This window comes from Rhinoraja longicauda, chromosome 2 (genome assembly GCF_053455715.1).
Source record: "Rhinoraja longicauda isolate Sanriku21f chromosome 2, sRhiLon1.1, whole genome shotgun sequence".
NCBI classification, from domain to species: domain Eukaryota; kingdom Metazoa; phylum Chordata; class Chondrichthyes; order Rajiformes; family Arhynchobatidae; genus Rhinoraja; species Rhinoraja longicauda.
In genome coordinates, this window is record NC_135954.1 from 32,326,466 (window position 1) to 32,338,971 (window position 12,506).

Consider the following 12,506-nt stretch of genomic DNA (forward strand, 5'->3'; position numbering starts at 1 on the left):
AGGCGCATACAGCACAGAAACTTGAGCAATTTTGGGCACTATATCTGAGGATGTACTACCTCTGTAGAGGGTGCTGAGGAGGTTTACAAGAATGATCCCAGGAATGAGTAGGTTATCCCACGATGAGCGTGTCGGCACTGTGCCTGTACTCGCTGGAGTTCAGAAGAATAAGAGGGAATTTATAGCGAATCCCACATAAACAGGAACAATATTACAATTCTTGATGTAAAAAGATATGAATTTGGACACCAGGACAACATCTGTTAAACTATTTATTTAAACCATTTAGTTGATCACAGGTCAACTGTGAAACTCTCGATCAATGAAGATTATCTGTATTTGCTCTTTTCTGTGCCTTTGACATGCAGTAGAATAAGAAATCCTATGAGATGCTTTAGAATTGCTGCGTTGGAGTCAACCATTTTGTTACAACTTATTTGACAGTTAACAAGGTCAAAGATTATACAAACACACTTTCAAGTCAATTAACAACATGAGCTTTAAAGCATAGTTTAAAACTTTATATGATGAAACATACTTAAGCATTCATCAATAAAATTTAACATCTTATACAAAGATCTTTTCCTCATTTCCTATCAAGTTCACTCCAAAATAATGCATAAATGGAAAACTGAACACAACTGAACCAGTATTATACAATTAGCATGTGATAAACAGTATTTGCAAAATTGTGGGCCATTCAAGACTTTTATGAATTTAATAGCAAACAGGAGAAAAGAAAAATTGATGTTTATATCTGTTAGCCTGAATATTGACCAACATACTTATTGAATCACATGAGTTGAATTACATTTGTTTTGCATTACATTGAATGAACAAGACAATGCTTTTTTTTTAATTTTCAAAGCAGACAAAATGTTAAATTTTAAAAGTGTAAAATGCAACACATATTCGCAAACTTCACACCTCCAGTTATGGACACTAGATTAGAGGAGCACCATCTTGTTAAAAGGTTGAACAACAACTTTTAAAATTTATTTACAAACAGAATGATAAATGTTGGAACAGAAATACAGCATAGTATTTTTTTTAAATGAAAGTAGTGCCTTTAAAAGAAGAGTAACTGTAGAAAAAAATACCACGAGTCTGCAAATCTGATTGTGCCTCTCCACATTACCTGCCGAGTTCAGTTATGCAATGAAAATAGAAATACCTTTCAGTGAGAGTCTGAAAGTCTATAAATGTAAAGAGGGTACTAATCCAGAAGATAAATTAGGAAGCTTCTCAATGGACAAGACAATACTTTTAACCTGGCTACAGAACGCAATTTTCATTTATTGACAATTTTCAAACACATAGTCAAGAAAAATTAATACTAAAATATTGTTGAATTCTAAATTACTATTTTTTCAACCATCATTAAAAAACCCCAATTAGATCATACAATCCCAATCAATGAAAAGTTTTATTCCAATTATGAACAGAGAAACAAAAGAGCAGCTTTTGTTTCAAAGCTATGTCTTTGGTGGTTAGATGTATGGAGCTGCAAGCTAAAGGAAAACTCCCTGGACCACTATTATAGTGCTACAAGATATGCCATGTTTAAAAAAAAACAGCTTGTAATTAGAGTTATTATTCAAACTTTCACTCTAATTTTAAATTTATGTAGAAATACTTTTCCTCCCTTTCAGATAAAATGCTAAGTAATAGTTTGCTACTCAGACCATAAAAACAGAAGGACATAAGAATAATGCTTTATACTGTATATCGTTGTAATGAGTTTTAGACTCTTCATTTGACAAATTAACTTAAAAAAATTGGGATTTATTTCCCATATTAGGCATACAGTGAACCAGGAAATTATTTGAAAAAAGACATAACGTTTGAGAAAAAAGCTGAAACGGGAGGTGAAAAAGCAGCAGCATATAATGCATAGAAAGTTATGTAATAACTTGATTGTTTGCATTTTCTCTTTTCAACCAGAATGAGCAGAGCAACAGTGTAGGCTTATTTGACAAGAGTGCAAAATGTGGCTATGCAGATTTAATCCTTCACATCATCGGGATGATGAAACATTAACTATTTTATATAATATAAATAAATTAAAATTACTACAAAAAATTGATAATCTAATTTTAAATCCACCATGAATTAATTTCTATATCAACTGCAACAATTAATCTTCACATTTTCACTTATGGCTATCAAATGTAATACTAATGCAATAAACCAATATTATTTACACATACCAGCTATCAGTTCCATTCTATTCCACAAAATAGGAGAATATGCACAGCACAAATGGCTGTTGTTATTTTAAGAACATGATGCTTTTTCATGGGTAGGTTATCATTTGTCCTCCATCAGCATGAGACGGTTCTAAAAAGTTCAGAGTGGTCTGCGCATCTCGATGACACTTTAATTGCTGTAAATTAAAGTACTACCTGTTTATTCTCAGCCAGCATTAAGAATAAAACTGAAGAAAAATATCCCCTATAGAAGTGCTTTCTGTGAGTAAGGTGATTGTTGCTGACTGCTAGATTGTTGGCCATTGGTTGTAGAGGAAACACTGTAGCTTGGCATCTGTTGTCCATTTAATCCTGTACTCTGGTAACTAGACACGTCAACATTTGAAGGGGCAGTTTGACTATACACCGTTGTTTGATTTATGTATGTATTTGCTGGCAGAGCACTGTAAGAGAATAAAAAGGAGAATCAATCACATTTAAACCTAGGTTCTATTTAATTGCAATATAAACTGCTCAGACAGCTTAATAATTATAGTTTAGTTTAGTTTAGATACAGCGCGGAAACAGGCCCACCTGGTCTACGCCGACCAGCGATCCCCGCATATTAACACTATCCTACACACACTAGGGACAATTTACACTTTATACCAAGCCAATTAACCTGTACGTTACCTGTACGTCTTTGGAGTGTGGGAGGAAACCGAAGATCTTGGAGAAAACCCACGCAGGTCACGGGGTGAACGTACAAACTCCGTACAGACAGCACCTGTAGTCGGGATTGAACCCGGGTCTCTAGCGCTGCAAGCGGTGTAAGGCAGCAACTCTACCTCTGCGTCACCGTAATGAGGCAAGTTACTCAGCCACCGATGTTTAAACTGAGTCACGATGTGGGTTTGTGCCCATGACTACCTCCACCGTTCCCAAGTTAAATGCCACTTCAGCAAAAATGTCGACATGAGTGCATCATCCTTTCATTTCAATTTGTCACCTTGCTAAACTGTGGTGCAATTTTGGCTGAATGGTTTAATTGTCAATCCAAGATTCGTTTGTATCTGTACTCTACCAATCAAGCACTTATAAACAAGCTTTTTCCCTCCCAACGTTTACTACTTTACATATATTTGTGTTGCACTTCAGTTTTAAATTATTTGTCCATTGACAAGTTTATTAATGTCCCCCTGTAATTTGGGATTTAAAAATTTTACATGAGCACCTATATTTGAGCCATGAAATTCCAGAAAATACTAGGTTTTCCTGTCAAAGAAAATTATTCTGTTAGTTCATATTAGTCAAATAATTATAAATACTTTTCACTCCAGTTTCCAATTTACAGCTAACATCTCCAACTGCTAAAATGGGTTTAAAAATTCTGCAGTAGAGGTCACGAACAATACAGATAATAACCGATCAACATAAAAACACTTACTTGGTAAAAGCTTGTTGGGTGGACAGGGCTGAACTTGCTGCTAGAGGGACACCAGCTTGACTAAGTGATGGAATGTGATCTGCTGAAAGACTATAACCCTGGACTGCAGCCATTTGATGTGTACCAGATACTACATAAGTGCCACTGGGAGGCTGTCCTGAATATACCTGCTAAAAAAGTTCAAGCATGTGACATTAATGTACAAACTCATAACAATGAGCAACCACCTTCTCACTTTCGGCCAAGGAAAGATGCCATCGTAGACATTTTGACTTCCCCACTTTGTATTATGTAACCATTCCCAAATCAGTTCAGGACACATTTATGGCAAAGACGACAATCATCAAAAGTTATGGGATTTTGTGTAATATTTCATGTAGATCTGCATCTGTTTAAAAATGGCACTGTCAGGTACTGAAACAACTTGAAAGCATCATAATCAAGACACACGTTCGGACCATTGCTAGTATTAGTCTCCCACCATCTATTGGTCCAGATGTCTCGCAAATCAGAGTAACATAGCACAGATATAGGGCCTTCACCCATCCATGCAAACCAAGGTGCCGTCCTGAGCTGGTCACATTTGGCTGCATTTGGTCCATATCCATCTAAACCTTCCCTATCCAAGCCCCTATCCACCACCACCTATGTAGAAATCTTGCCTCTCAGGTTCCCTTTAAAAAATTCCCCACTTACCTTATCTTATCCATACCCATCATGATCTCTATAAGATCACCTCAACTTCCTTCACTTCAGGGAAAACACTCAACCTATTCAATGCTGTCTTGTTAAAGCAACATCATTATAAATCTTTTCTGCACCCTACCTAGCTCAATTACACATTTATTATAATCTGGTAATCAGAGCTGCACACAATATTCCAGGTACTTAACCGGTTGCCTTGCCAGAGATGTTTCCCAAATTTCAAGGTATTTCGGACATTTTCTGTTTTAATAGTGTTATAGTGTTATAGTAACTCCTAAAAATTGACCATGGATGTTGTGACAAGGAATATTTCAAGTTTACTCAATGTTGAATTCCCTCCAAGGTCAAAATATTTAAATCATTCATTTAGCTTCACTTTCCACCATTCTTCTCTTCTAGTCATTTGGCCTTTGTCCACCCATTGCCAAAGCTCCCATGCCTGTATCCACCCATCACTTGCCCAACATTTTTCCCCCCTCCCCTCAAGCTTTCTCCTCATACTCCAATCAGTCTGAAGAAGGGTCCTGACTCAAAGCATCACCTATCATGTTCTCCAGAGATGCTGCCTGAACCGCTTGAGCTACATCTTAACCCTCCGTCTTTTTTTTGTAAACCAGTACCTGCAGTTCCTCGTGCCAAGTTAAAAACTGTCATCTATATTTCCTTTGCTACACAAAATATTCAGACTTCAGGTTTTTTGATTACGTAAGAGACTGAATATCGATCGTGCTAATACTTTTTCTTTTCTGTTTTATATGAAGATGTTCAGCTAAACTATCAAGAAAAATATCGTTTAGAAAATTATTTACAATACCTGAGAGACTGCTACAGAGGATGGTTGCACATAATACTGCTGATTCGGGAGTTTAGCGTACATGGAGCACATAGGATCTTCATTCATCAATTTAGCATACAGGGATAGAGCCTCCATCATTTTCACATTTAGATCTGACAGTTCAGAATGTTTCCTAAAACCACAAAGTATTACATCGGTATAAGAGCTACCACTGGATGTAAAATAACACACAATGAAATGTTAATGGGTCAGATATTTCTCAAACTCTGGCCCACAACCAAAAGCGCATGTAACATTTCCTACCCACAGTATGGTCCAGTCTGAATCCCATCATCATGCATGCAATCATATCAAGAACATAGAAGGAATAGATATCTGTGCTAATAGTGAAAATCGCTCTGTGTGTACTGTGCAAAGAAAGAGGTTGGGGTGGCACCTTGCAGCTCCAGGTGGCATGTCATGGCACATTTTGCTTCTGACAAAAATAATTTTTATTTTTAATTTCTGATTTTGATAATTGTCTGAAGGTAAGGAAATTTAAGAGGGCACAGGACGAGACGGTCATATTGCTGTGCCAGTCCTGACATCGCTTTAGATGCAGGTGTGAATGTCGGCCGAGTATCAAGATTATAAAATACAACACAATGAAGATATGACAGCTCAAGAAAGTCGGTGGTCATATATCCACAAGTAACATCCTATACGTTGCTTCCACCCCCTTGGATGAAAAACAAAATCTGCTCCACAAAGTGAAAACTGACTTGAATCAATTCAATTCTGTGCTCAGTTTATACCCAGTCTCCTTGCTACTTTCAGTGATCCTTTAAAGTGATCTACAACATGCAGGAGCATTTATTCATCAACTGAGGAAGGTCAGTAGTTGGTAATCTGGAGGTATTCATGCCAGATAGCTAGAGATTTCAATGGCTCCAGTTGATGTTGACAACGCTAAGGGCTATTAACACTCTCCAGCATACGTTGTGAACAAATATGAAAATAGGACTTTTACCTGTCAATTTCTTCTAACTTCTGATCTATGAGTGGTTCCATCTGGTGACAGATACCTGGGAAATTTTGGAGAACGATAAGATTTGGGAATGGGGAATGGGGAAAGAGAGAAGTACAGAGTTAGTCTATAATTGTGTAGGTATCTGCAGAAGATAGCTCATTAACTAGCCAGTCCAAAAATATACCCATTACAATGCTAATCTAGATGAAGAGTCCAAAGCAGTTCTGGGATAGGTCCCTTCAGAAAGTACTCTCTGGAGCCAACAGACTGCAGGCTAGATATTGGACAAGGTAGGAATTAATGACCTCATTGTGAAGACATCTGAGGTAGCAGCAATTATAATATCATTGAATTTTACATTCAATTTGAGTTGGAGAGGAACGGATACAAGATAAGTATTTTACATTTTAATAAGGGCAATTAACAAGGTATGAAAGCAGAGTTGGCCAAACTGAACTGCAAATCAAGTTAAGGAATCTGCAATTTGAGATTAACAGGAGACATTTAAAGGCATCTTTTAGGTCGTACAAGCGTAGATAAATTTTAGGTGATAGAAGAATTGCAAGGAAGGACTCAACAAGTGTGATTAACTAAAAAGATTATAGATAGCATCAAACAGAGAAAAAGCATATATTTACATTAAGATGGGCAGGTCAGAAGATTGGCCACAAAATACTAAATAGTAAACGAGTAAAAGATTGTTAAATAATTTAAAAATTGAGTGCGCAATAAAGCCATTTAGTAATCTAAATAGTGATAAGGATAGTTTCTGTTAACCCGCTTTAAAAGAGAGATAAGTGCACCTTGGTGTAATAAAATGTGTGTTTGACCAATTAATAAAGGAAACAGATAGTAGATGAATTACCACAGGCATTTTATAATAATCAGTCTTTGTGAAGGACTGCGAGGTTGAAGTGCTGCTGTTGAGATCACAGTGCAGGGTTTGCTGAGTGCAGGGTTTTGGTAAGCAGGGCGAGTAATGATCAGGTCAAGTTCATTTTCCACTTTCTTACTGGAAGAGACTGGTAATGAAAGATGTGGAAGTGAGGACTGTGGCATGATCCTCCTGCAATATATGGGAGATCAGGGATGTTTCCAACACCCCTGAAATAACACATTGACAAATGTATATAATCAAAAACCAATAAATACTGTAATACTATATAACTATAATAGTGCATTTAAAAAAGTCTGTAGTGCAACCGAAAACACAGTCCAGAAAAGATCGTAGTTGCTGAGGAAGTGGTTAGTGTTATGCAGTGCTGAAGAGCCTGTGCTTGCCGGTGAAGAAGCTGTTCTTTAAACTTGTAGGGATAGTTGCATCTTCTTCCCTAGAAGTAAAATGAGAACATGGCTTCTTTTTTATTGCAGCACCTCCGATAGATCCCTTCGACGGTGGGGAGTTTAGTACCCGTGATGGACCAGCCTATGTCTACTACCCTCCTTTGTCTCCTTCAGTCTTCTTCAGTTCCAGGGGTTCAAGTAACCACACCAGGCTGTAATGTAACCTATCAGTATGCGCTTTTCCATACACCCGTAGAAGTTTGATATTAGTATTTGTGAGATGCAAATGTGAGTGCTCACAATCACGATGCTCAATTATCCCTTTTTTACCCCTCTCTCACAGTATTCATCGACATACTAAATCTCCTCACACTGCTTAGGATATGGCGGTGTTGATATTTGTCCTTGCATCGAAGTGTTGGACCCAGTACAGATCCTCACATATATATATATATACACTTGGAAACTTGTTGATCGTCTTTGCAGTGGTCCTGTTGCCCGGCTTTCCCACCAGGTTTGAAAAGGTATTTTATTAGAAGTGTGCAAAGCATCGTAGTAGATGGGGGCCCACTTTAACTAAACCTTGATTACACCTGACGCGACCAAAACTACCATATGTGTTCATCCATCACACAAGCTCTCAATCTGGCAAGAGAATAATTTTACATTTCTCATATCGCTCCAAGTTCCCACTCTGCATCGCCATTACCTTTTTTTAATACTATTCCACGGTCAAAGCAGCCTATTTTTTCTTCAAGCTCTTAGCCCCCAGATCCAAAATCTCCTTGTGTGGCTTGGTTTAACATTTGCTCAGCCCCATGTCTAAAATCTATACTAAATCAATTTAAGTTTAAAAAGAACATGCATATCAACATTTATAAATGTATGGCTTACATTAATGGTGCAGCAGTGAACTGCAGAAAAAGGCAATTGTAATAGGAAACATATAGCATTCCTACCTTCTAGATGCAGTAGTTCTGCTGGGTCTGGCTGACCATCGGTGGGGTTAGCACTCTGCAGCATATGTAATAGATGATCCATCTTTTCCTAATGAAGTAAATAAAAATAGGAATTTATTTTTGATAAAGTTTTATACAGAAGATTAACAAAAGCGAGACAGTCCACACCATTGGGGCCATACTTTATAACATAGGTTGATAGCTAGATGAGTTAGAACACAAGACTCAGCATAAAGAGTTAATTTAATGATTGGCAGCACACGACAAAAGTTAGTTATACTGGTTTCTCAACTTATAAATGGCTTAGAATATTGAACAGAGATTTATATCAACGTTTACAGAGAATACTAAATAAAGTTAAAAAGAGTGGACAAAATTATATCAGATGGAATTCCACAGAGCAGTGAGAGGCCATCCAATCACAGAGTTAAACAGATGATCTTAATTGTGAAAAGCAGTGCATGCAATTTAATTATTCAATATCATGAAGTACACCCATGCAAAATATAATCCAATTGGCTAATGAAAAACTGGCATTTATCTCAAGGAATTTGAAATTCAAAAGTTAAGGTGTCATTGCTCAGTCATATTAATCTTTGGTTTATCAACATTTATATATATCTTTTCTGTATTGAGCATCAGGAAGGGAGCATCGGATTGGGTCTGAAAAAAAGTCCCAACCGAAAATGTCACCTATCCATGTCATCCAAAGATGCTGCCTGACCCGCAGTTACTCCAGCACTTTGGGTCTTCAGGAACTGCATATTAGCCTTGTAGGAATATAAAGTATCCTGGCTAGATTAAAATTAACATTACAAGGTTGGATAAACCTGCTTTTTGTATTTAGAAGACTGGTGGTTTATCTATTTGAGTAACTGAAAATAGAGATTCAATAGAAAACCATTGCAATATTGATAACCTGAAATGAACACCGAAAATGCTAGAAACAGTCAACAGATGAAGCAGCATTTGTGGAGATGATTCGTCTTCAACTTTAAACATTAACTGCATTTCTCTCTGCACAGATGTTATCTGACTTGTTGAATATTTTCTGTTTTTACTTAATTGTTCAAATTCTGGAATTCAGAACAAGGGAGCATTGGAGAACATAGAACAGTACAGCATATGAACGGGCCCTTCAGCCCACAATCTTTGTGCCGTACATGACGCCACGTTAAACCGATCTCATCTGCCTGTACGTGATCCATATCCCTGTATCCTCTGCACTTTCATGCGCCCCGTAAAAGTCACTATCATATCCACCACCCCAGCAATGCATTCCAGTCTCCCCACTACTCTGTGTAAAAAACTTGCCCTGTGCATCTCCATTAAACGTCCCCCCTCTCAATTTACAGTTATGCCCTCGAGTGTTGGAAATTTCCACCCTGGAAAATTTCCACCCTGATTTTAAAAGTAGAGCAAAGCATTTTAAGTGTGAAACAAGGAAACATCTTTACTACACAAAGATCAGTGGAAATCTAGAATTCTAATCAGTAAGCAACTCTTAGTTGCATTTAATGAGATTGCTCAATTTATTTGGTGCCATGTTTTTCTCCAAAGTTGAATTTATTGTCAAGTGTAATGAGGTACAGTGAAAAGCTTTTGTAGCTTGATAACCAGTCAGCAGAAAGACTACAATCGAGCCATCTACAATGTATAGATACAGGATTAAGGGAATAATCCTGTGCAAGATAAAGTCCACCAAAGTCTGATTAAACCTAGTCCGAGTGTCTCCAATGATGTAGATAGTAGGTCAGGACAGCTCTCCAGCTGTTGAAAGGATGGTTCAGTTGTCTGCTAACAGCTGGGAAGAAACTGTCCCTAAATCTGGAGATATGAGTTTTCACACTTCTGTACCTTACGTCTGATGGGAAAGGGGAGAAGAGTGACCATATCCAAGACTCATCCTTGATTAATTCACAAAATGCTGGAGTAACTCAGCAGGTCAGGCAGCATCTCGGGAGAGAAGGAATGGGTGACGTTTCGGGTCGAGACCCTTCTTCAGACTCATCCTTGATTATACTGGTGTCCAGTAAGTGTAAATAGAGTCAATGGAAGGGAGGTTGGTTTGTGTGATGGTCTGGGCTGTGTCCACAATGCTCCGCAATTTCATGCAGTCTTGGGTGGAGCTGTTCCTAAACCTTGCTGATGAAATACTTTCTAGGGGGCATCTGTAGAAATTGGTGAGAGTTGTTGGGTTACACAAATTATAGGCAAAAGCTTTTCATCTGGATTTACTTCTGCCCCAGCAAAATGTTTCACCCGATTCCACTGGTGTTTTATTACAACAAAACTCGATTGTCTCGATTGTAATCATGTAATCAATGTAATCATTGAGTTTTTTGAAGCTGTGATCAAAAAGGTCGATGAGGGCAGAGCTGTAATTGTTGTATATATGGACTTCAGCAAAGCATTCAACAAGGTTCCACAGGGTAGACTGTTCTAGAAGCTTAGAGCACATAGGATCCAAGGAAAGATAGCTGGATGGAAAGAAAATTGGCTTCATGCAAGGAAGCAGAGGGTGGAAGGCTGCTTCTCAGACTGGAGGCCTGTGACTAGTGGTGTGCCTCAGGGTTCGGTGCTGGACCCGTTACTGTTGTCATCTATATCAATGATTTGGATGAGAACATACATAGCAAGATTAGCAAGTTTGCAGATGATACAAAAGTGGGTGGTTTTGCAGATAGTGAAGATAGTTGTGAAAAATTGCAGCAGGATCTTGATCGATTGGACAAGTGGGCTGAGGAATGGTTGATGGAATTTAATACAGAGAAATATGAGGTGTTGCATTTTGGGAAGTCTAATATGGGCAGGACCTACACAGTGAATGGTAGGGCTCTGGGCAGTGTTGTAGAGCAAAGGGATCTAGGAGTGCAGGTGCATGGTTTCTTGAGGGTGGAGTCACAGGTAGATAGGGTGGTCAAAAAGGTGTTTGGCACATTGGCCTTCATCAGTCAGAGTATTGAGTATAGAAGTTGGGAGGTCATGTTGCAGTTGTATAAGACGTTAGGGAAGCCGCATTTAGAGTATTGTGTTCAGTTCTGGGCACCATATTATAGAAAAGATGCTGTCAAGCTGGAAAGGGTACAGAGAAGATTTGCAAACATGTTACCAGGGCTAGAGGGTCTGAGCTATAGGGAGCGGTTGAGTAGGCTGGGACTCTATTCCTTGGAGCGCAGGAGGATGAGGGTGATCTTATTGAGGCGTGAGAGGAATAGATCGAGTAGATGCACAGAGTCTCTTGCCCAGATTAGGTGAATTGAGGACCAGATCATGTGATAGGAGTAGAATTAGGCCATTTGGCCCATCAAGTCTACTCCGCCATGCAGTCATGGCTGATCTATCTCTCCCTCCTAACCCCATTCTCCTGCCATCTCCCCATAATCTCTGACATACGTACTAATCAAAAATCTATCGATCTCTACCTTAAATATATCTACTAACTTTGCCTCCACAGCCTTCTGTGGCAAAGAATTCCAGATTCACCACCCTAGGTTTAAGGTGAAGGGGAAAAGATTTAATAGGAATCTGAGGGGGTAACTTTTTCCACACAAAGGATAGTTGGAACAAGCTGCCAGAGGAGATATTTGAGGCAGGCACTATCTCAACATTTAAGAAACAGTTCGACAGGTACATGGATAGGACAAGTTTGGAGGGATATGGACCAAACTCGGGTAGATGGGACTAGTGTAGCTGGGATATTTTCTTCTTTGAGCTGCACTTTACATATCAGTATCAAATTTTAGCTCAGTATCAAATTGTGGGATAACACACATTTGAAATGAATTGGAATATTTCATAATGTTTAAGGTGCTATTATTTAAAAACATCTTCCATTACATTGACAAACATACAATTACTTACTTCATCAATATAAACTGGTTCAGGTTCTGGTTCCAATGTTTCAACTTGTACCTCATCACTAAATTGCACCGTTTTCTTTTCAGTTTTCACTGTAAAGCACAAAACCTAGCATTAGCCAAATTTTACAATTACAATCACCAAAGCTTACAACAATAATTGATTTTCCAATCAAATTTGAAAGACAATTTCAAGTTCTCCCATTTTTTTGCACGTTAAAGTTCGCAATGGGAATATGTCAAATAAATTGCAATTT

General features: G+C 38.2%; 1 protein-coding gene across 2 annotated transcripts in view; it reads right to left on the reverse strand.

The window, feature by feature from the left end:
* Nucleotides 1-254: 254 nt before the first annotated feature.
* Nucleotides 255-12,506, reverse strand: part of LOC144603390 (signal transducing adapter molecule 1-like) — a 57,505-nt gene continuing 45,253 nt past the window's right edge. Inside the window, exons 9-14 of one of the 2 annotated variants that reach the window (XM_078416566.1) lie at nt 12,254-12,342; nt 8,390-8,477; nt 6,147-6,201; nt 5,156-5,309; nt 3,637-3,803; nt 255-2,653 (exon numbers count right to left, since the gene is read on the reverse strand). In XM_078416566.1, the coding sequence (XP_078272692.1) occupies nt 2,455-2,653; nt 3,637-3,803; nt 5,156-5,309; nt 6,147-6,201; nt 8,390-8,477; nt 12,254-12,342 (752 nt within the window). In that variant the 3' untranslated portion in view covers nt 255-2,454. Of the gene's footprint in view, nt 2,654-3,636; nt 3,807-5,155; nt 5,310-6,146; nt 6,202-8,389; nt 8,478-12,253; nt 12,343-12,506 lie in introns of both variants that reach the window. The other variant, XM_078416555.1, reaches the window with a different exon arrangement.